The sequence below is a fragment of the Eretmochelys imbricata genome, chromosome 5 (genome assembly GCF_965152235.1).
Source record: "Eretmochelys imbricata isolate rEreImb1 chromosome 5, rEreImb1.hap1, whole genome shotgun sequence".
In the NCBI taxonomy this organism is placed as follows: domain Eukaryota; kingdom Metazoa; phylum Chordata; order Testudines; family Cheloniidae; genus Eretmochelys; species Eretmochelys imbricata.
This window is the reverse complement of record NC_135576.1, coordinates 120,782,967-120,808,391: the sequence shown is the minus strand read 5'-3', so window position 1 is coordinate 120,808,391 and position 25,425 is coordinate 120,782,967. Positions and strand designations below refer to the sequence as shown.

General features: G+C 41.0%; 1 protein-coding gene across 11 annotated transcripts in view; it reads left to right on the top strand.

Moving 5' to 3' along the window:
* Positions 1-402: 402 nt before the first annotated feature.
* SUSD1 (sushi domain containing 1) overlaps positions 403-25,425 on the top strand; it is a 100,201-nt gene continuing 75,178 nt past the window's right edge. For 9 of the 11 annotated variants that reach the window (XR_013346238.1, XR_013346237.1, XR_013346236.1 and 6 more), the window contains exons 1-6: positions 403-554; positions 12,084-12,215; positions 13,592-13,747; positions 14,512-14,664; positions 18,058-18,237; positions 23,760-23,939. Coding sequence is in view for 8 of the 11 variants with exons in the window: in XM_077817784.1 (XP_077673910.1) it covers positions 437-554; positions 12,084-12,215; positions 13,592-13,747; positions 14,512-14,664; positions 18,058-18,237; positions 23,760-23,939 (919 nt within the window). In the remaining 3 variants the exon portion in view is untranslated. The remainder of the gene's footprint in view (positions 555-12,083; positions 12,216-13,591; positions 13,748-14,511; positions 14,665-18,057; positions 18,238-23,759; positions 23,940-25,425) is intronic. The other 2 variants (XM_077817783.1, XM_077817785.1) reach the window with 2 other exon arrangements.

Here is a 25,425-nt window from a genome sequence, read left to right as displayed (position 1 = left end):
GCTGTGAGGGCTGGGGTGGGCAGGCAGAGGAGCCATGGGGCGACGGGGGGGCGGGCAAGCCGAGGAGCCATGGGGTAGTGGGGGGTGAGGGCTGAGGGGGGATGGCACAGCAGCCCTCGAGGTGCAGATGTGAGGGCTGGGGGGCAGAGAGGGGGAGGCAGAGGAGCCGTAGGGCGGTGGGGGGTGAGGGCTGGGGGGGCCGAGGAGCCCGCTGAGGTGGGAGGCGAGGTGAGGGCTGGGGGTCGGGCACTGAAGCTGTGGGGCCGGGCGGTGGGCTGCGGGGCCGGCTGAGGTGGGGCAGGCGGGTCGGGGTGTGGGCGGGCCCCGGGCGGGGCCGCCTTATATGGGCCGGTGTAGCGCACGGCCGGGAGAGCGCGGCCGGGCGCAGCAAGATTCCCGCCGCCCGCGGGCCGTGCGGGGAGCGGCCGGGAGGGACATGAGCCCGCCGGGCACCGGCCTCGCAGCCCGGCGGCCGCGGCGCCTCCGCCTCGCCCTGCGGCGGCTGCTCCTGCTGCTCTGGCTGCACGCCGCCCGCCCTGCGCAGGGGCAGCGGGGTAAGTGGGGCGGGGAGCCGGGGAGGGGGCTGTGGGCTCCCCCGCGCGCGCGCGCGCCCCCCGTCCTGGGCCCGCCCCCTACGGGGCTCCCCCGCGCGCGCCCCCCGTCCTGGGCCCGCCCCCTACGGGGCTCCCCGGTGCACACCTACCCCTGCTGTTACCCATGTCCTCTGGGCCCCTCTGAACTCTCCAATGCACACCCACCTCTCTCTTTCCCTGCCCTTTTGGGATCCATTTCATACCTCCCCTATAGATTCTTCCCTCAATATACACACTCTTCCAGCCCCTCTGATATATACCGCCGGCTCAACCATAGACCCTTTCCCCTCAATGAAAATCCTTCCACACACCCTATACATAGCCCCTACTCAACCCTGTAGAAACCTCATTGATACACCACCTCCCTTGATATACAACCTCATACACATCTCTATTCAGTCGTCCCCCCACCCCCAATCTTCGTACGCACTGCGTAGGTCATGGTATACATGCTCCAGATATATATGCTTGTTATTCATGCTCTTCATAACAACTATACACTGGTATACACACCGCACGACTCAATTTAATTTGCCTAATACTCTATATGGTCGTGATTACTAACGTTTGTATAAGTTAAGTATAAAAAGAGACTCTCCCTCCTGTATTTGTCAGGCATTCATACACAAAGTTGTGGTCATAAGAAATGAAACTACTTCCAAACTTTCGATCACAACTCTTAACTACAGCTCACAAAAGCTTTTGCTCAAATAAATTGGTTAGTCTCTAAGGTGCCACAAGTACTCCTTTTTGCGAATACAGACTAACACGGCTTCTACTCTGAAACTCTTAACTATAATTATTCCTCTGCCCCCAGAGCATTTCTAACATGTACATTGCTTGTTCAGCTTGCCGTGGTTGTTTGTGAGAGTTTATGTGGTGGAGAGGATGAGGTCAAATAATAGAATCCCCACCAAGCTAGTGAAGACACAGGCTGGTGGTATTGTAATAACAATGCTCAGCTGCTTTCTTCAACCATAGATCTTAATGCACTTAGCCCCTTACTTGGGTAATAGACAACAGTCATAATCAAGATAAGTGTAAATTCTGTTTTTGTACGAAAATATTTTTTCAGTGTCAGGCAAATCTTCATTTCAGTTGCATATTTAAAAAAACCCCGTAACTCCCTTTTAATTACTTTTTGGGAGAGAGAGGGGGATGAAGGAATCTTCTGAAATAGCTTAGCAATATTAAAAAAAAACAAAAACCCTGTATACTTATATGGGTAATGAGCACCTCTGCATATATGTTAAATAGGGTTATCAAAATAAATAACCCCCAAAGTTTGACAGGGATATAAACCTTCACGCTTCATGGCCGAAGACCCCTTCTAGCCAAGGAAGTTAAGAAGAAATTCCTCCCCTCCCCCCCCCGCCCCACCCGAAAGAATTCTGTAATTGCTTACTTTAGGGTTTCTTACATCTTTTGCTGAAGCATCTGGTACTGAGCACTGCTGGAGACGGGATGCTAGATGAGATGGACCACTGCTTTGATCTAGTATGGCAGGACCTATTAATATTCTCTCCCCACTTCCACAAAACGCTGCAGGCAACAGTTTTCAGGTGGTTTCACTACAAGTAAAAGGATGTTGTTTTTTAAAACTAAGTTACAATATTTATTTAGGGGAAAGAGACCTAATTTTTCTCCTTCACTCATTGTTTCCAACTCATTGTCTTTCTGTTGGCTCCTTTAGTAGGACTTTCACTCTCAGCCATGAAAGCATGTGTGTTACTTTCTGATGTCACAGTTATAATTTTGAATTGGTTGTGCTGGCTCTACATACTTCTGATTCCATTGTCTTTTTCTTTGTTTTAGAAGAAAAATAATAATAGCTTTGTGCTAACATTTTTCGGCATTGAAATGTTTCCATTTGTATCAAGGATGTTTTTGGTAACCACAGTTCCTTTCGGAACTTACTCCTGCATGGAGGACAGCTGAGGTTACTAGGATTCCTGCAGCTAAAACTCAAATGTTATGATATTTACATGAGAAATTTCTCAGCATTGACTGCAATGCTAATACAAAGCTTTTAATGGAATGATAGTTCTACTGAAGATAAAACAACTTGTACTATGCTGTTCACGTGATACAGACAGTTGAGAAAGGTGACGTGGGGTGGCCAGATTTCCCCTTCCAGAAGAAAGTGGTCTTAGATAAATTAACCTAGGGATGGATATTTGAATTGGAGGACTTGGGACATTGACAATAAAGGATTTATTTCAAAACAATGAAAATGCATATAGAGGCCATCTGCTATGTGTAATTATGTATTACAACACAGGGCCAAAATCAGGCCTGGTGTAAATAGTCCTAATTCCATCAAGGGCATGTCCTTACACCTGGTCTATACTTGGCCCATCTTTACATTTTTCTGGGTGTAGTGGCTGTTCCAGTTTTTCAGTTTGCCTGATCTATGACTTTTGAACAGCCTGGACTCCGGGGTTTCAGTACAGACCATTGAAAAGCCTCCGTAGTTTTTAAAGTGTGAAGAGAGCTGTGTTACTTTAAAACCATGTTCCCAGTCCTTGTGAGGTTCTTCATTCCATGTGGTGAAGTACACCTCTTTTCAGAGATGGGCAATAAATGAACATCAATAGACATGTGTTTTAGTTTGTAATGTGTTTCATAGCAGTACTTCCTTGATTTTTTTTTTTTAAATATATATAGTGAACTGTATGTGTTTCACCTTAGGACAGCTAATTGTATATGTTCATGGGAGGTGGTCTCCTAATGATGTTCAAGTATATTTTGTTGATATGATTGTGTTCCAGATCTTTATGGTCCTGATCTAGCTCCCGCTGAAGCCAATGGGAATCTTCTTATTGACTTCAGTGGGGACTGGATTAAGTTCTGTATCTAGCGGCTTTCAATGGAGGTCATTGACTAGATTGAAGTGGAAAGGTGATTTTTTTTTTTCTGAGAGTGTATATGGACATTGTAAGGGGTGAGCAAGTGATAAAACTTTATTATTTGATACAGAGAATGAGAAAATAAGCAGTTTTATCTACTGTGACAGCAAACAGAGGAAAAAACTCCCTGTTTCTTATCAGCAGATTGAGATGTTATGGGTTAGGTTTTGCTATAGCTGTTTCTATCTTAATTTAGTTTTCTAATGCACATTAATATGTTTTTGCTTCCCATGCTCATTTAGTTAAATTATTTAGTTACGTTTTTTTTTTTAAATAAAGGCAGCATCTTAGAAGTAGGAATTTTGTGGTATTTCAAAAGAATTTAAAATGTTCTTGAAATGCACTGGGTAAAAAAAACAAAACACTGCAACTAAGAGGCACTTTTTGTATGTCATGATATTGCAGTGTAGAAAACACTTGAAAAAATGGTTACATTTTTCCATCTGCCTTCCCCTTGTAGCTATCTTTATATGTTTAGAAACTGTACTCAGAAATACACAGAAAACTTAATAAGAGATGTTTGAAATTACTTAACTACACATTCAGTTCATCCTTTCATAAGAACTATACCATCCCTAACAGCAAAGTTAATCTCATGTATCTAATAAGTAAATATAATTAAGCTTTCAGTGTATTAACAGTATCTTGAGAAAATGTCAACTTCTACACTCCTCAGGAGTTATTTTAAAAATGTTAAACGTGTGTATACATGAACTATATGTGTCTGTACAACCTGTTTGTTATGATTTTAATCAAATAGAAAACCAATTCAATTTTGAACAAGTCATGCAAAATATATTGAACAAGTCATGCAAAAAAGAGAAACACAAAGCAAAATTGTTATGAATAAAAGAAAAGGTATGGGAACGAATTACACAATTCTAGGTTCTAATATATATATATATAAAGTTCATATTGAATTATGATAAATAGTATATGTCCTGTACCTCTGAGCCATCTAGATGATTCAGAAGTTATGACCACATTTCTGGAATGGTTTTATTACAAGCCATTTTCCTAAGGGCAGTATTCTTAAAGTTATTTTTATGAACAACATTTATAATAAATATTTACATATTCAGTATACAGAAATATATATATAGTTTAACAAACATTCCGGCCATCTACATTCAAATGAAGATTTAAGAATATTACAACGTATATGTTATGTTGTTAGAACACCCTTTTGAAGGTATGTATAGGCATGCCTGAGAAACAAAAAATAAATAGGCAGAATGTAGGAAAGGAGGTAAGAAAATAATCACAAAAAGGAAATACTATGAGATAGAGCTAATGTATAGTCCATTCAGAGTTGGTCAGCAACACAAAGTACTGTAGGTTCGTATGGGAGCTGCTTACGTACTAATGGCTGGTATAACCTATTCAGTGTAAAGGTGATGGTTAACCATGTGGAAAGTTTTCTGCTTTTGGTCTGCATATATGGGCTATTAGATCTATACTTAGACCTGCAGTTTACTGGCTCTCAAAAAGGTATTGTGACATTGCACTCCATATGCTTTATGAAAATATGCTTATAAATGTAGAATATGCTTTATGCAAAAGGTTTTACTGGAATATGCTTTATGCAAAAGGTTTCTTGTAAGGTATCATTACAAAGCTTATAATCTACTGAGTGTGTTCATCCTTTTTGTTTGCATGTATTATTTCTATGTCTGGAGTTAGGAGAATAAAATACAAACTTGTATTACCCAGACCCTGAGTCTGTGTTGCAGCAGGCTGGCGTGTCTGGCTCAACAAGGCAGGGTTCTGGAGTCCTAAGCTGGCAGGGAAAACAGGCTCCGAGGTAATTTCAGCACATCAGGTCACAGTCCCAAGGGGGTCTCTGTGACCAAACCCGTCACAGGTATATTTTGCAAGTGTTGCTAACTCTATAAGGGAATCAGTACTTGATATGATCTAGGACTTTCATGTAGTCAGTATAGTCTGTTGCCTGTCAGAATAGAACTAAGTGACCATCGAAGGGCTGTAATGGGAAGCCCAGAAAGTTGGGCGGTATTGCCTAGATTAGAACACAACTAGAATTCAAAGGGGTTTGTCACAGATGTGAGCAAATATAATTCCTTTGAGCTTCCCTGCTAATTCTGTGGAGTAGGTTTTCATGACAGCATGTACAGGAGACTCAGTCAGATCCCAGTGTATATGGTGGATACTATTAAATTTCCGTGCCCTGGAATGAAGGTCCATCAAGATATCATAGAAAATATATTTTTAAAATTACCCATCTGCATATGATATAGTCATACTGAATCACTGTCAGAAAGATCCTTCAGGCTTGTGTTGCGTTCTGTGTTGAGGGTTGTGTGATGCCATAGAGGTATTAGAGGTCTCATGAAGAATCTTGCCTAATTGATTTAGTATAGAACAGACTGGATGATCTTCAGGAGCTGTTTTACATTTTTATTTTACTGTAGTAAAGGAGCTTTTGTCAGTCTGATGTTCAGGCAAGTCAAACTCATGCTGAAGCTGTATAAAAGTCTTCATTATGGTATTGTTCACAACCTCACACAGAATACAAATGCCATGATTTAGCTCACTCTTGCAAAACTGAAACAGAAATTGACTAACCTCTGTTCTGTACCCCGATGATAGTGGGGGGAAAACAGTTTATTGACCTGTCAAAAGAAAATGACTTGTCCTGAGCAAGTAGCCCAGTAGAATTTTCGAATACGAGCCACTAAACAGTAATATTATGAGGTGCTTCTGTAATACACACAACACATAACAGATGAATAAAACACTCTGGATCTTCAGAAGAAGCTTAAGCCACCATGCAGCTAGAGAGGGCTAAGAGGGACTATTTGGAGTATTTTTCTGAGTTCATATTTTTCCCTATTTATGGTCAAAGAAGTGTCTGTATGTTCAAGCAAATGAACTCCGCTAGCTAGGAGCTAGTGGACATGAGAAGCTTGCTATAGTGACACGACAGGTTTAGTGAACATCCAGTGGCAGACATTTACAAAACTTTTCTTAAACATTACATTTATCTCCAGACTTCTTCTCCTTGGCCAGATCTATTCCGCCCCCAACAATCTTCTATTCACTGAACTTTTTGAAACTTTGCACTTTTAGAGAGAGGTAAGGAATTGGCTCTCTGTGCACACAAATTTGCAGAGGGACAATAGGGTTGAGGTCTGTTATTTCTCACCTCTATATATTTATTATTTATTTTAAAACATTTTTTTCTGCTAACAAGAATGTTATCTCTGGAGACACAAATCCACAGTTTGAGAACTGCAAAACTAAGCATCTCTGATGGTACCTTCTAGACTGAGCACTGAGTCCCGTTGGGTAGATAGAAAGATTAACCTAAATAATCTATACAGAAGCCCCTGGACCCCCATAAGATTGGGTCCCTAACCCATGAACTATTGGAACTCCTGGTGGAGCAGGCATGAGGCTGGACTCTGACCCCACGTTCCAAGAGTGAGGGCCCTTGGGAGACTACTAGCAATCGAGGTCAGCCCTGGCGTCTGCAGTGGCTAAGCGGTCATTTATGCCAGTAGCTTCCTCTTCTGGGAAGCATAAGGACAAGTTGGACTCTGAGTGCAACGCCTCCAAAGAGAAGAGGTGAAGCTCGCCCTCCTGGGACCTGGCTGCAAGGCTTCAGAGGACTACCAGGCTGTTGAATGTTAAAGGTGCCCCCAAAGCTTCAGAGAAGCTCCCTGAGTACTGAAGCCGGTACCAGGCTAGCAGACCCCACCGTAAGGGAGGTCACATACATCACAGCAGTGTCCATGTTAGCCTTTTGGTATTGAGGCAGGGAGCAGTCACTGTCTGAGGTGGTACCAGTAGGAGCCTCACTCCAGGACTGGCTGCCTGATTACCTCCGACTCCAGTGCCCGGACAGTCCCTGTGGCATCACCTGGTATGTGCTCCCCCTCTTTGGATCATAGTACTGGCAATCTTTCAGCTGTGAGAGCCATGGTCACTCTGAGGCTTCCTTCCTGCTCTCTGATCAAGCCCCCCGTACACTTACGGAGTGAGAACCACCCCATCAGAAAACTCTGCCTTCTCATCATCCGTTTTCCAGGGCAGCAGTCAGTCTTTCCCAGGCAGGTCCCAGGACTCGGCATTCTCAGGGTCTCCAAAGGGGGCTTGGAGTACCTACCCATGACCGAGGATACAGGATGGCACAGGTTTGACCCAGTGCTGATACCAGTGATTCCCACTGCTATGGACCCTTGCACCCTGTGATTGTAGCATGTGGCGCACGTGGCCCCTGTGGGGGCTGCAATTTTATCCTGGCCCAGCCCACAAGGCGCAGAATGTCGCCACTGCACCAAGCACTGGATTCATCTCTGCTGTGGATTTGTGCGTGCAGCCAGGAGACAGCAGCCACTGTGCTGGCTCAGGATGACCAGAGTGTGATCCTGTCTGGAGATGACAAAGTCCTGGCCAATAGTTTGGCATCGGACCGGTCGACCACTACACCCAAGGACTATAAGATTTTCCGTGACCTCATGAGGTGGGTGGCAGGAGCCTTGGAGATATCCACAGAGGGGCTGCGAAACATGCCTGGACACTTTACGCTTGTCAGTTTCAGGGCATGTTGCAATCTCAATCAGTGAGGGCCTTTTGGAATCTAAAAGGGTCCTCTAGCAGGCTTCAGCGTCAGTGGCAACAACACTGAAATGAGCAGATAGGAGGGACCAGATCCCAGTGATTGGATCTGAACAGTTCTAGTCCCACCCAGCACTGGGATCCCTGGTGGTGGTGGAGGCTAACAAGAGAACTCGCCAGGGCCACCAGAAGTTGACTTCAAAGGGCAAGGAGATTAAATGCCTTGTCTTGCTCAGCGAAAAGGCATACTCTACGGTAAGCCTTCAGATGAGGCTCTCCAGTTATCAGGCAGTCCTAGTAAACTATGATTACATCAACTGAAAGGTGTTGTAATAATTTATTGACAAGATACCACAGGACTGCAGGGGCAAGTTCCAGTTCCAGATGATTCTTGTGGAGAGGCACGTGGTAGCTAGAACAGTGCTACCAGCAGCACTGGATGCCACAGATATGGGCTTCCGGGGCAATGGCAGCAGCAATCACCAAGCAGCCATCACTAGAGAGCTGCAGGCAACAACTGAAGACTTATCCGTTGAGGGCTGCTCACTCTTTCACGAGAGGAGATGTGAGGTAATGAAGTCCCTACAAGACTCTTCATCCACCCTCAGATCATTGGGGATGTTTGCCACAGGCTCCCAAAGGAGGCACTTCACGTTCCACTCTTAGCAGCAGCACCAACGGCCGTTCTCACATTTCACACAGCCTGAGCCATGCAGCTGCAGGCAGAGATCCTCAGGGAGGAATCCCGCCACAGGATCTACTTCCCAGTCGCACCACTCTGCATTGGTGCTGACCGGGCAGCTGACATCGTGTCTGTGGACAGCACACCACTGTGCCTGCGATTTCAGACCTCCCCTCTATTTAGCAACCATCTGGCGCCTTCCAACAGGCCTGGTCTAGTTTCACCTCAGACCATTGGGCCCTGGAGGTGGCCCAGAGAGTTTACACCATTGTGTTTCTCTTCCTTCCCCCTAACTATCCCTCCTCCACATCCCCTTCAGGGACTTTTCCCAAGAATTTGCTTTGACAGGAGGTGCAGACCATCCTCACTTTCAGTGCTATAGGGAACATTCCCTCTCCATAGAGGTGAAGAGTGTTCTATTCACATTACTTTCTTAGCCCTAAGTAAACTGGCTTGAGGGTGCGGGAGGAGGCTTTGACCAGTACTGGACCCCTCTGAGGACTGAACGTCTGTCAAGAAGCTCAAGTTCAAGTCGGTTTCCCTTGGGTCCATCATTTCCCTCCTTGGATCAGAAAGCCTGGTATGCTGCTCTTGACCTCAAGGATATGTACTTCCACACTGTGATTCACCTGGTACACAGGCACTTTTGGAGGATTCTGTTAGACCACAGCCGCTACTGATGCCAGGTGTTGCCCTTCAGGACTCTCTTCAGCACTCTGCGTATCATGGCAGCATTTGCTTCTGTTACCCTGCCCGAAAGGCTCTGCTTCTGTCAGATCCACCCACCATCCCTGCCACTTCGGAGTCTGGATGTCACAAGTGGTACTGAAGGAACTAGGTGCGTCAGGGCGGTTCCATGGTTACGCGAGGGAGGAAGAGACAAATGGGCCACCCTGAGGAATACAGCTGACTAGAAAATTCTCTCTCGCATGTGCACTGTGGAATATGTATAGAGAGTACACATCTCAAAGAACATCAGTTACAGTGCAGGTAAGTAACCTCCTTTTTCCAGATATTGAAATTAGGCTGACTGGTCTGTAATTCCCCAGGACCGCTTTGTTCCCTTTTTTGCCCTCCTCCAGTTCTCTGGGACCTCACCCATCCTCCATGAATCCTCAAAGATAATAGCTGTTAAAGGTTAGTGAAGTCCAAATCAGACTGTGAAGAGCTACAAAGGGAACTCTCAAGCTAGGTGACCGGACAACTAAATGGCAGATGAAATTCAGTGTTGATAAATGCAAAGTAATGCATATTGGAAAATGTAATCCCAACTATACATATAAAATGATGGGGTCTAAATTAGCTGTTACCACTCAACAGAGAGAGATCTTGGAGTAATTGTGAATAGTTCTCTGAAAACATCCACTCAGTATGCAGCGGCAGTCGAAAAAGCGAACAGAATGTTGGGAATCATTATGAAAGGGATAGATAATAAGACAGAAAATATCATATTGCCTCTCTATAAATCCATGGTGCGTCCACATCTTGACTATTGCGTGCACTGTGGTCGCCCCATCTCAAAAAAGATTTATTGGAATTGGAAAAGGTTCAGTAAAGGGAAACAAAAATGATTAGGGGTGTGGAACAGCTTCTATATGAGGAGAGATTAATAAGACTGGGACTTTTCAGCTTGGAAAAGAGACGACTAAGGGGGGTGTGATTGCGGTCTATAAAATGATGACTGGTGTGGAGAAAATAAATAAGGAAGTGTTATTTACCGCATGGCCTACAAGAACTAGGGGTCACCAAATGAAATTAGTAGGCAGCAGGTTTAAAACAAACAAAAGGAAGTATTTCTTCACACAATGTACAGTCAACCTGTGGAACTTATTGCCAAGGGATGTTGTGAAGGCCAAGGCTATAACAGTGTTCAAAAAAGAACTAGATAAATTCATAGAGGACAGGTCCATCAATGGCTATTAGCCAGGAAGGGCAGGGATGGTGTCCCTAGTCTCTGTTTGCCAGAAGCTGGGAATGGGCGACGGGGGATAGATCACTCGGTGGTTACCTGTTCTGTTCGTTCCCCCTGGGGCACCTGTCAGTGGCCACTGTCGGAAGACAGGATACTGGGCTAGAAGTACCTTTGGTCTGACCCAGTATGGTGGGTGGTATGTAATCGTTCCGAGATTGCTTCAGCTATTTTCTTACGTATCCTGTGGTAAATTTCATCAGACCCTACTGACTTGTATACATCTAATTTACTTAAATATTCTTTAACCTGCTCTTTCCCTATTTTGGCGTATATTTCTTCCCCCTTATTGTTAATATTGTATTAAGTATCTGGTCACAATTTACTTTTTTAGTGAAGATGGAAGTAAAATAGGTGTTAAACAACTTAGCCTTTGGGTTCATCCGTTACTAGTTCTCCTTCCCCACTAAGTAAAAGACCGACTTGTATTTTCCTTTGTCTTTCTCTTTCTCCTAATCTGTTTATAAAACCTCTTCTCATTGCCTTTTATGTTCCCAACTAGGCGTAACTCATTTTGTACCTTATCTTTTCTGATTTTGTTCCTATATGCTTGTAATATTTTTTTGCACTCCTTAGCTATTTCTGTGTTTCCACTTTTTTTTAAGATTTCTTTTTGATTTTTCAGGTTATTAAAGAGCTGCCGGTGAATCCATATTGCCCTCTTACTATCTTTCCTTCCCATCGGGATAGTTTGCCTTTAATATTGTCTCTGAGATCTGCCAGCTCTCTTCAACGTCTACCTTACCTACCAGTTCTCTGAGTTTGTTAAAGTCAGTTTTTTTGAAGTCCTTTGTTCTTATTTTGCTGCTCTCACTCCTTTCTTTCCTTAGTTCATGAAATCTGTCGTTTTATTATCACTTTCACCCAAATTGCCGTCAGTCTTCAGATTGGTAACCAATCCTTCCTTGTTAGTCAGAATCAAGTCTAAAATGACCGTGCCCCTGGTTAACTTTTCCACCTTCTGAAACAAAAAGTAATACAACTCTGTGGATTAATTGTGTAACACGACTGGTTTGCACAACTTGGTTTAAATTTGAAACTCATAAACATTATTAACTGGATTGTGCTAACTAGTCTCATTTAGCAATGACTACATAATGCCATGTTCCTTGTGCTGTGATGTTCAGTTCATTTTCGTTTCTCCCAGTTTCCTTAGTCTGGGCTGTTTATAATGGGCTAAAGTTTTGCTTCAAACCAGGGTATGATATGGGACTTGATTTCAATTCAAAGGATTCAATCTAAAGTTTCATCTATTTATTAAACTCTAAATGCTGCCTTCCCTGTGCACTGAGCTGATCCACAAACTAAATTTTTGGCATTTTTTTGAAACTATCTTTATTTTCTTTAAGCTGCAACAAATAGTTCGGTCCCAGATGTCTGTGCCACTTGCCATGCTAACGCCACGTGTCAGCAAAAAGAAGGCAAAAACGTCTGCATCTGTAACTATGGATTTGTGGGTAATGGGAGGACTCATTGTCAAGGTAGGCTATGATTTGTGAATGTGTGCAATTGCTAACAATCTTAGGGCTTGTCTATATGGTCTGTTGCTGCGCAGCAAGCCAGATGTATGAATCTACAACGCTCTGGCCGGCCCCCCACCGAGTGCCTGGGTGGACTCTGCTACAAGGCACTAAATGTTCTGCAGTGCATTTTGGCACTGCAGTCAGAGTGCCCTGGGGAACTTTCTGGGTGTGGCAGCATGGTCGACAAGGCCAGGGAATGTGCAGAGGCTAAAGTGCTGTAGGTTTAAACTCTGGGTTGCCAAACGTGAACAAACAGTGTAGACAAGCCCTTATCAAAATATTTGGTCCTGGATAATGGCACCAAGTTCTTAGTCTGAGACCTATGTTCATACCTGACAGTCACTCCAAAACCAAGAATGCCGACAGATGCTTTTTTCAAAACTGTTAACAGTGGCAGGGGTGGGGAATGTTGGGCTGGATTTCATCAATTGCATTTAAAATAAGTAATGATTTGTAGCTGGTAAACTATCCAAACAAATACTGGTGATAGTGCGTTTACCTTTTGTTTTTTTCAAATTCTAAGACGTTTGACTCAGAGACAGTCCACTTAAACTTGATCCAAAATCTGTTTTGAAAAAAAAATTTTTTTTCCCCACAAAACCTTAAACATTATAAATGTTTACGTGATTGTTTTTAAAAAAATAATTCCAGTGGAAATTTAAAAACAAATACTCCCATTCAGCATTAGCATCCCAATCATTACTGAGAACCAGAAAATGAAACTGACTATAAACAAAATTGAGATGGATTTTACTGATTTTTCCAGTTCTCTCATCTTGGATGATGATTTTTAAAATTCTTCCAGTTCTCATATTCATAGATAGTGTTCATAACATATGTTGTTTGTTTCCAATATATAATTATTGAGTTGGCACAGTCTCTTTAATACTTGCAGGGTTGTTGTAGCCGTGTTGGTCCCTGGATATTAGAGAGACAAGGTTGGTAGGATACTATCTTTTATCAGACCAACTTCTGTTGGTGAAGGAGACAAGCTTTTGAGCTGTACAGACCTGAAGAAGAGCTCTGTGCCGCTGGAAAGCTTGTCTCTCTCCACAACAGAAGTTGGGCCAATAAAAGATATTACCTCGCCCACGTTGGCTCCCTTTTAATATTGTGTATCACACGTGGATGGAGCAGTAAGTGAACCGGTGAAGTCCAGTGACCATGACAATACCCTGTATTAGAACAACAGTTACAAAGTACTGTAGCTGACGGGTGATTATTTACAGAGCTAACAAATTAGAAAAAAACCTCGTAAGGAGAAGTCTGACTGCTTGACAATGACAGGTTTGATTTGATTTTTAATCTCTGACGTGTTTTGAATATACCTACAGATAAAGATGAATGCCAGATTGGAGCTAGCAAGATCTGTGGCGAGCATACATCATGTCACAATACACATGGAAGTTTTTACTGCATTTGTCTTGAAGGATACCATCCCTCTAACAACAACAAGATATTTATTCCCAATGATGGCACATATTGTACAGGTAAATACAACAACTAGGCTCACATGCTAGGGATCTGGGGCTTCATAATCTATTTTCTGTGACAAACATGGCTGTTTCTTTGCAATCACATTAAGCTTTTATTTTTGAAAGTACATAAAAGTAGTTATTGGACACCTGCACCTAATGTACATCCCAAACTTGCAAACACTTGCAACCATATCTTGCTCTCATTAGTGCAAGTTAGTCCCATTACGTGGTCTGCTGTCTTACACTCATTCTTGTTCTGTTAAAATGAATTATTGATATAAAGCTCAGTTTGTACAAAAGCCTTGCTGGCAAAATGAAACCAGAAATTAAGACAATAGGATGATATTCCTTCTTTCCATTTCCCTATTTTTCCTTGCGTGTCAGTTTATTATTTTTTTGTTTACTGTGGAATATTCTCCTTCAGCTGAAGTGTGGACTTCCATGGCACACTGACCGTTCAGTTTTAATTGATCAAAAATACAGATACTGCTGGGTATTTCCTGGTCAGTAGTATGAAATAGACTGGAGACGATAATGTCTGTTTGCCATTTAGTAACTAAAACTGATAGTAAAGTTATAGATTGTTGTGCATAAGGGCCCAGTCTTCTATGGTGCTGAGCACATCCTGGAAGTTGATGAGCCCCTGCATCTCCCAGTGAGGCTAGCAGGAGTTGAGGGCATTTTACATCTTCTAGGATACACTTGGTACATTGCAGGATTGGGCCCTAAAAATAAAAGCACTTAAAAAGATTGTAATGTTTGATCTGGGTTTCTAGATATAGATGAGTGCCAGGTGTCAGGTCTGTGTGGTGTCGGGGGACGATGTGTGAACACTATCGGAAGCTACAGCTGCTACTGTATGGAAGGATATAGACCAGAAAATGGAACAGAATTTTTTCATCCAGCTGGGAACACTGTTTCGTGCAAAGGTGAGAGCCTATGGATGTTATTCATGCTAACAGATACAATCAAATCTATCACCATATCATGGTACCTGCACTGACCTACAGTTCTGAGTTTCCTGGGTTGTAGCCCTCTCTAGGTGTTTCTTTTTGTTTTTGCAAATTCAACATGTCTCATTGATGCTTGGATGATAAGGTTGACAGTGGCTATAGATCACTATAGGCTCTCAGCAGTGGGCTGAGTGTGCAAGGTCAGTGAAGTGAAATGCCAGGAACGTGATCTAGTTCGTTTCTGAGTAAAGAAGAAATTTGCCACATCCTATTTGCATAGTCAGATTGCCTCAAGGGGAAAGGAAGAGTGGGATTAATAGCTGGTGAATAAGATCAAGTGAATAAAATAAGCCTAGGAAAGAGGAATAAAATAATAAATTAGCCATTTGATAACATACTGTGCTGTATGCAAGAATAAACTACTCTGGGTTTATTTGGGTTTTTTTGGCCATAAACAGAAATTAATCTGAACTTGAAATAAATACTACTTTGTCTTCCCTCTTCTTCTTTTCTCCAGTATCAATTAAAATTGCAGCTCCATATCTGAGACAGACACACACAACACTAGCAGTCCTCAATATAACTGTCATACACACATGTATCCAAGGTGAAGTGAACAGCTAGTGATTACAGAACTAACTTGCCACTACATAGTTCTCTCATTTACATAGTATTGCAACACTTCGGCAGTTAAGCGTACACTTGTAGTGTATTGAGTTAGGCTAAAATTTCCTACTTGAGTTTTTCAAGTTAGGCACCTCAATAAGTCACCTAATTTTCAGAGGTGCTGATCACCTGCATATCTCGTTGACTTCACTGGCACCCTGTCTGAATAACTCAAATAAATTAATTGACTATATAACTGCTTCTGTGGTCTATAGCTCAGAAAGTATTCAAGATTTCTGTGGCATTTTGCACACATGCATCACAAATGTTCTTGTCTGTGGAAAAGCCTATCAAATGAGAAGGTGTCATTGACTTAATGGGAAGCCATCAGTTTTTCTTAAGCTATGTGGGGGCTTCTTCTCAGCATCCCTGCAGCTCTTAATAGAGTGTCAAGCCATCTGTGATCTCCCCCAATAGCTCCACTATCTCCAGGATGGAAAAAGACTATGAGCAACCTCCTACAAAAGATTTCTGTTGGGACTGGGCTGTCATCAGATCCTGCTAACAAATGGCATCTCATGTAATTCAGTAACTTTTCCACTTGGCATTGGTGACAGAATAACCAGCTCCATCAGATTTCACACTAAAATATCATTACTTACTAATGCAGAATTCTGTATTTCCTGGGATAACTTGGGCATCCTTTCATTGAGTATGTAAAACTTGAAGTGCTCATTGGCAGCGGCTAGGAGGAAGCAGAAGGCTCAGTTCCTAAGAAGTCAGTTAATGTAGGTGAGATTTTTACCTCAAAACAGCAGGTTTCAATTTCTGATCTGCGTTTTGTTTTCTGGGGCAACTTGTTGGCATCTTAAGAATAAAGATGCTAACAGTAATGACATGGAAAAGGTTAGGTATAAACACCGAAGGTAATTCATAGGATAGAAAAAGAACTACAGGAAATTGAAGATAAAATTGGTCTTGATTGTTATAAGTAACAAAAAGTGAGGCAATGGTATCACATGGGAAATCTTTAATCACGGTCAGAATTTTTTTCAAAGCAAAGTAAAGAGTGAGCTTCAACAAAAAAGAAGAAAATGGCATTCGCTGGTCCTGTATTACAATCTACTCAAAGAAATCCCCATTTGTGGAGGCAGCTCTAGTGAAATGCCAGTGCATTTGGCTTTTTTAACACCTTTGAACTGCGTTTTTGACCCATCTTGTATCTTGCTTTCAGTCTCAAGTCTTTTTTTTGTCAGTTACTTGAGTCTAGCAGAATACCAGCTCAGGGTGGGGTTAATGCCTAAGGATCAATTGAAATAAGATTAGCACTACAACAACTGAGAGCTAATCACTGAGAACCTGAATAAGAGAGAAAGTTGAATATCTTCAGGATACATTTTAAGGCCCTGATTCTGCAGTGAAACTCTGTGCTGGTGTTCTCCTGCCACCCACAAAGTGCTCATTGCCAGGTTGGAGCCTAAAGCAATAAATGGCATGTAACTCTGTGCAAAATGTACTTATTACTCCTATTAACATATGCCAGCTGAGCTCCTTCCCGCTTCCTCAGAAGATGATTTTATCCAGTACGTTTCTGACATGTCTCCTGCCCTCCCCAAAATAAATTGTTTTCCATTTAGTCTATCCATGGAATACAAATGTGTGGTGTCCATTTCTTGATAAAAGCTAGTTTCACTAGCAAGAGCTGCCTTCTCCTGACATAACTGTTCAAAATCTGAAAAGATGAACTATTTCACCTTTTTTATTGCAATTGTCCCTTCCTGAACTGCCAGGAAGAATTTTTTGTTAGACAAATCAGCAAGTCTGTGAATAGCAGCCCTGGCTTCTTCCTTATTAGTAATGGAGCCATTTAAAATATTCTTTAGGCCCTTACAACTCCACAGGTGACTCTCTTACCATCTCAGGTATGAAATATTTCCCCAACTGTTTGCAGTCTGTTCCTGCTCAGGAAGACCAAGAATACACACATTTTATTCCAAAACTAGATTTCAAAGTACTGGTATTTTCATATGATGACTTTACAGTGCGTGTTAGTTCAACTTCGCCAGATCTCACACCAGGCTGTGATCTCATGCTGCTGCTACTGCTATTATTTTATTACTAATTATTTGTATCACCGTAATGTCTAGGAGCCCTAGTAATAGACCAGTACTCCATTGTGCAAGGTGCTGTACAAACACAGAACCAAGTTTCACATCAGGATATTTTAAATGGCACAGGTCCTTTGTTCTTTTCTGATTTAAACATGTGGATGAGGATGTAATTTGTCTTGGAAGCCTGTAACTTCCTTTTGGAGTTAATGATCAGGATTGATTTCAAATTACAGCATAGTTCTGTGAGGGTAGGGGGCATTTTTGTGCATGGTGGGAGCGTCTAGGAAGAAATGAGGACTCTCTAACAGATGGAAACCTAAATATGGTGGTCTCCTTCCCTCCCCTCCTTTTTTTTTTTTTTTAAGGCTTACGCTAAAAACAAATAAGTGCTGGGCATTGGATCAAAGAGATGGACTCTTTTGTGCCATCTTCTGCTGTATTTTATGCCTTTGTGTAATGCAGATTCAGTACAATGGAGTTGTTTTACACTTCAAACAATGTGTAGCAGAGCATGTTTCTATAAATGTGAACTCATTTAGATTCTTGTTTTAAATGGAAAGTCCTCATGCTGTAGCCATGAACCTCTTATGTTCTCGCATTTCTAATGACCTCATGTGGTTTTTCTTCCCCCCCCTTCCATCTTTGCTTGTAGCTGTGGATTGTGGGGTCCCACCTTCTGTCTTGAATGCACATTCAGCTCCTCTAAGGAGGACCACCTATGGAAGTGAAGTTGCTTATATTTGCCTACATGGTTATGTTATGGAAAGTGGTAACCAGACTGCAGTTTGTAATGCCAAAGGACAATGGGAAGGTGCTGATCTGGTGTGCAAAGGTAAAGAAAATATACATACAGATTTCTGGATGATAGAAATTATTTCAGAAATAACCAGCAGTAGCGGTCACCACCTAAGCCTTGGTCTACACTAGTGGTGGGATCGATCTGAGTTACGCAACTTCAGCTGTGTGAATAACAAAGCTGAAGTCGACATACTTAGATTGATTTACCGTGGTGTCTTCACCGCGGGGAGTTGACTGTTGCCGCTCCCTTGTCGACTCCGCCTGCACCTCTCGCAGAGCTGGAATACAGGAGTCGACGGGAGAGCGCTCGGGGATCGATTTATTGCGTCTAGACTAGATGCGATAAATCGATCCCCGCTGGATCGATCGCTGCCCGCCCGATCCGGCAGGTAGTGAAGACATAACCTTAGAGACGATCAATGAGAATTCCCCATTGCCTGGTTGAGAATTCCACCTGTAGACTCTAGCAGCATTTACAGGACACTCACAACATAAAAGACATAAATTAGTTTTCTTGTGTGTGTTGTTTATAAGACCATAAAATATAAAAACTAAACGACTTTAAAAACTAAGTGTCAATTTCTCAACGGGTGTAAATCTCTGTAGCTCCAGAAATCTACACTGATTTACACCTTTTTAGGATCTGGCACTGTGGCCCAGTTTTTTTTAAAGTTATTTAGGTGTTGCTGTGCTCAGTGTCACAACTGCTAATGGAATTAGGAGCCTACATTTCATTATCAAAAGGATTTAGGTACTTAAGGGTCTAAATCCTACTATCAATGGAATTTAGACTCCTAAGTGCCTAGGTCCTTTTTGAAAATGAGATATAGGCTCCAAAATGAGTTAAGTTTTGCAAAGCTGAGCACAGCAGTGCCTAAATACCATTAAAATCTGGGCCTGAATCTGCTTTTGCTGCTGTTTTTTGTTTCCTTTTTTTGTATTTTGTTTGGCTTGGTAATGAAACTAGGCTTCTATTTCACTTTTTGATTCTTTGGCACTTAAACATTGTTGTTTTTGTTTGGATTTGCTAAAGTTAAATATTTAAAATAAATGCTGTTTTAATGGAAGATGCAGGAAAATATTTCTCTGGTTTAATACAAACTAAGGGTCTGATGTGGCTTAGAGCCAGATCTTGTAACAGCTTATGTATGTGAGTAAAGTTACTCACGTGAGTAGTCCCATTGACTTACATAGGTTTGTCAATGTGAGTGAAGCTATGCTCATGCCTCAGCGTTTGCAAGATCTGGTTGTAAACCGGGAATTGCTTTGATATCCTATCACCTCCACCCATCACTCTGTTAATGGGAAGCGCCCTGCCTCCCTCTAGCCAATCCTGGCACCTCTTCCGCTATGTCTTCACTGTTAACTCCTCTTCCTCCACCCTTCCAGTAGCTATCTCAATGTCAAACCCTACTGGAGGTAGACAAGGCACATAGTTTTACCTTGATGTAGCTAATTGAGGTCATGAACTTGAGTAGCTGCATCAAGATAAAACTCTGCTTTGTCACCACTAGAATTTTACATTGAGACGAGTCCTTCAATGTAAGAATACACCTCTTTGCCTTTTAAGATGTAGCCTTAGGGTACATCTGCACTGGAATAAAAGGCTAAAAATTGCTATGTAGACGTACAGGCTCGGGCCAGAGTCTGGGCTCCGGGGCCCTCCTCTCATGTATATGCAGCAGTTTTACAGCCCTGTGGCCAGGGAGCCCAAGTCAGCTGATCCTGGCCAGCTGTGGGTGTTTAATTGCTGCGTAGACACATCCTTCGAGGCTCTAAGATTGACCAACAGCAGCCCTCTTAAGTAGGCTGCCACCTGGAAGGCGTTGCAGCTCCAGTCTGGGGTTATTGCTCACTCTTCTGGCCCAGTCTGACACTGATGCTGATACTGTTTAGAAATTTAAGCATTACTATCACTTATGATCCTTTTAAAAGTCACAGGTCTAGACTGTTGTCAGCTGCTAACACTAACTACTTGAGCATTTTATTATTCATTATTTGACATAAACCATAAAGCCCTTTGTTTTTTATGAATGGAGGGATGTGGCCTGTCAACTTCATATTAAGGTGAAAAACAAGAGTAAACAAAAAAGAAGTTATCTGACAGAATTCCAGTATAGAGCCACTCAGAGGGTCTTTATTAATTCTTATTATTAACTAATATTCCCTTATGCTTAATTATCATCTTTACTCCATCTTTAACTTGGCACAGTTGCATGATTAATGTCTCATGGAACTGATTCTGCATGGCTAATTCTTCTGTTCTTTGGTATCAAGTTTAGTCTATGCCTAAATAGAATGTGCTTAGCCAGTATTTCAGCCTTACTGTCTAAAAGTGCCTCTATTTTTGGAATCTGCCCCAATATCTTTGTTTTAATTCAGGGTTCAGATGCCTAAAAAGCATTTGATTGATTACATAGACAGAAAACACCACTCTCTCACTTCTACATTTCAATCTTGCTGGGGATGGCGGATAACAGTGGGAGGGGATGGCTTGAGGCAAGGCTTGCTTATAGTTCCTCCTGTCCAAATCCTCACTTAGTCTTCTAAAAAAAAATCCGTGTCACGTATCACTCTGCTTCAATAAGGTAGTCTCAAACTGAAGGCTCTGAGGTTGAATATTTGCTTATAATTCAGTAGTTCTGGAAGAGAAGCTTATTCTAACGTTTCACAGCATATACATGCTTTCCAAGGTAGAGGCAGAAAGATAACTATCCTAGTGGGGTTGTTTTCCATTGCTACATATTTCTTTTAAAATTTTCACTTAAAGGTTTTATACTGTAAGTTGTTCAACTTTGTCAAATTTTTCTGTTTATCTGTTTCTGGCTACAACTTCAAAATTACTTTAAGCCCACTTTTCAACTAATAATTCAAGCTTTCTCCTTGCCTCCATCTGTGAGCCCTAGGAAAAATATGGTTTAATTCTTAATATAGCGTCGCATCGTTCATTTTTTAACAAAGTAAGGCATAATCCTGAATAGTAGTGTTGGATTCACTCTGGATTTCACATTGTACTTTAGCTTCAAATTATATTCTTCCATTAACTTGATCTTTTCTCTTTTATTATTTTAATTCCATAATTTTATTAGAAACTCCACAAAATTGCTGAGTAAGTGAACCAATTTCAAGTTATTACCACATTTATTTTCTAATCATCTCCATAGAGGCTTGAATAACCCATAGAAATTTTCCTACGTGATTTCTTCTTGTCCTGGTCTAAAGCAGTTCTACTTACCTTCCCCTGTTATTCCATCATGGGATAGGTTTTTTTTCTTACCTCCTAAATAAATAGAGAGTAATCAACAGGTTTACAAATCCTTGGTAAATATCAGAAACAAAACAATCATCATTACAACAGTGAGCTTTTCTTTAGAGAGACATTATACAGGAATAGAGTCATCAGCTCTCTCTCTTTAACCAGGTGTTATTTTACAAAATGAGCATCATTACAACACCTATGTCCTGTCATTTCTAGTCCACTGTGGAATACTGTATTGCTACTTATTATGTGTATTGCAATAGCACCTAGGAGCCCTAATCGAGGCTTAGGGCCCAGTGTGCTAGGAACTGTACAAACTACATTCCTGCATCCCAAATGCTGATGCTGTTGTTTGTCTGTATCTATACAGCACCAAGCACAGAGAGGTCCTGGTCCTGGGGCTCTTAAGCACTGTGGTAATACAAAGAAATAATGATAATTAGGGCTGTCAAGTGATTAAAAATATTAATTGCTGTTAATTGCGCTGTTAAACAAAAATAGAATACCATTTATTTAAATGTTTTGGATGTTTTCTACATTTTCAAATATATTGATTTCAATTGCAACACAGTATACAAAGTGTACAGTGTCCATTTTATATTTATTTTTATTACAAATATTTGCACTGTAAAAAACAAAAGAAATAGTATTTTTAGTTCACCTCATACAAGTACTGTAGTATAATCTCTTTATCATGAAAGATGAACATATAAATGTAGAATTATGTACAAAAAATAACTTCATGCAAAAATAAAACAATGGAAAACTCTAGAGCCTACAAGTCCACTCATTCCTACTTCTTGTTCAGCCAGTCACTCAGACAAACAATTTTGGTTACAATTTGCAGGAGATAATGCTCCCCGCTTCTTGTTTACAATGTCACCTGAAAGCGAGAACAGACATTCACATGGCATTGTTGTAGCCGCCGTCGCAAGATATTTACGTGCCAGATGCGCTAAAGATTCATATGTCCCTTCATGCTTCAGACACCATTCCAAAGGACATGCATTCATGTCAATGACTGGTTCTGCTCAATAACGATCCAAAGCAGTGCGGACCGACGCATGTTCATTTTCATTATCTGAGTCAGATGTCATCAGCAGAATCATAGAATATAGAATATCAGAGTTGGAAGGGACCTCAGAAGGTCATCTAGTCCAACCCCTGCTCAAAGCAGGACCAATCCCCAATTTTTGCCCTAGATTCCTAAATGGCCCCCTCAGGGATTGAATTCACAACCCTGGGTTTAGCAGGCCAATGCTCAAACCACTGAGCAGAAGGTTGATTTTCTTTTTTGGTGGTTTGGGTTCTGTAGTTTTTGCATCTGAGTGTTGCTCTTTTAAGACTTCTGAAAGCATGCTCCACACCTCATCCCTCTCGGATTTTGGACGACACTGCAGATTCTTAAACCTTGGGTTGAATGCTGTAGCTATTTTTAGTAATCTCACATCGGTACCTTCTTTGCGTTTTGTCAAATCTGTTGTGAAAATGTTCTTAAAACGAACATGTGCTGGGTCATCATCTGCGACTGCTATAACATGAAATGCAGGTAAAACAGAGCAGGGGACATACAATTCTCTCCCAAGGAGTTCAGTCACAAATTTAATTAACACGTTCTTTTTTTAACGAACATCATCAGCATGGAAGCATGTCCTGTGGAATGGTGGCCAAAGCATGAAAGGGCATATGAATGTTTAGCATATCTGGTACGTAAATATCTTGCAACGCTGGCTTCAAAAGTGCCATGCGAATGTCTCTTCTCACTTTCAGGTGACGTTGTAAATAAGAAGCAGGCAGCATTATCTCTCATAAATGTAAACAAACTTGTTTGTCTTAGTGATTGGCTGAACAAGAAGTAGGACTGAATGGACTTGTAGGCTCTAAAGTTTTACATTGGTTTGTTTTTGAGTGCAGTTATGTAACCAAAAAAAAAATCTAAATAGATTGCACTACAGTACTTGTATAAGGTATTTCTTTTGTTTATCATTTTTACAGTGCAAATATTTGTAATAATAATAATATAAAGTGAGCACTGTACACTTTGTATTCTGTGTTATAAAAGAAATCAATATATTTGAAAATTTAGAAAAACATCCAAAAATATTTAATAAGTTTCAGCTATTGTTTAAAAGTGTGATTAAGTGTGATTAATTATTTTGAGTTGATCGCATGAGTTAACTGCGATTAATCAATAGCCCTAATAATAATGATAACAATAAGTATCTCTTCTTTAAACCCTGTGACTAGTCTTGGCTTGTTTCCATTGTCAATTTTACTTCTCTATTTTTTTCCCTCAGAAATAGACTGTGGCAGACCTTTGTGGATTCCACACGCAGAAATGATCTGGGACAACTCCACAACTCTAGGAAGCATGGTGTACTATAAATGTAGTGAAGGGTTTCATTTTAGTGGAGAGAAGAATTTTTCACAATGCACAATAATTCAGAAATGGGAAAATATCACTGGTGCATGTGAAGGTAAATATGTTTCGGTGCAGGTTTATGTTCTTTTCCATCAGATTTAAAGACCCTTCATCTCAAATTCAAACAAGAGTTTCTTCAAGTATGATTTTATTCTGAAAAGTGACTAATAATTAGGCTTGGCAGAATTCAGTTAATCTTGACAATAATGTCAACGTTGATTTTTTTTTTTAAGTGTTTTTGGGGTTTTTTTAGATTTTTATTGATTTAAATGTTCATGACTCTGGGAAGTTATGGGAGGGCCAGACAATTATTTAATGACAGATGTTGAGATTCAAAAAGTTAAAGATTTGTACACTGTTAAAACACAAATTATTAATATCACATGTCAAAGTATACAAAGTAAATATCCTCAAATCAACAAATCATACCTGTTTTTACTATTCATTCTCTAGTCCAATGGTTCTCAATCAGTGGTGCATGTATCCCTGGGGGTACGCAGAGGTCTTCCAGGGGTACATCAACTCATCTAGATATTTGCCTAGTTTTACAACAAGCTACATAAAAAGCACTAGCAAAGTCAGTATAAACTAAAATTTCATACAGACAGTGACTTCTTTGTACTGATCTAATAAGTGCAATATTTACATTCCAGTTGATTTATTTTGTAATTCACATGATAAAAATGAGAAAGTAAGGAATTTTTCAGTAATAGTGTGCTGTGAACACTTTTGTATTTCTATATCTGATTTTGTAAGCAAGTAGTTTTTAAGTGAGGTGAAACTTGGGGTACACAAGACAGATTAGACTCCTGAAGGGGGTACAGTAGTCTGGAGAGGTTGAGAGTCACTGCTCTAGTCTGTTTGTAACAAACCTAATTCAAAAGTCTGAATCCCTGGATTTTGACTCTACTAAGTTCTCAAGTGGCATTTTTCTTACTTTTTCTATCTTTGAATGTCAATTATTATTGATGGAAATATTTTTCTTTGGTTTGTGGGTGTACAGTGAAATTGACGTTTACTGACATTTACCAGTACAAATCTAATCCTTCCAACCCTACTAATAATTGAATTTTATTCCGAAATAGATCTTTCTCCTGAATATCCTCAAGTCCGTATCTGTTGACATTACAGCTAAAATAAGATTGTGTTTTACTGCTTTTTGCTCTGGGTATGACTTCAGAACCTAAACAGCTGTGGGACAAGAAACTGGATTCTTTTTTGGCTCACATATCAACAGACTTGTTCATGTGGTTTCAATGGCAGGGTCCTGTTGCAAAGGCAGAAGGCGACGTGCAGAATCTGTACTGTTTGTGGTTATGAACTAGAAGGAAAGAACCCAGGTTGACTTTCAGATCCAACATTGAATGTGCAAGGCTAGCAGTTGCTTGGTTTAGAAGTAAAAAGATGTTTTTTGGTTAAAAGGAGTCATTGAGAAGAATCCCATAATGTCATTTTTACAGTACAGTTTTGTCTTTCCTAATGGATTTTATATTTCACATTCTCCTAAGGGTTCACTTTCAGTGACTACATTAACTAATTTC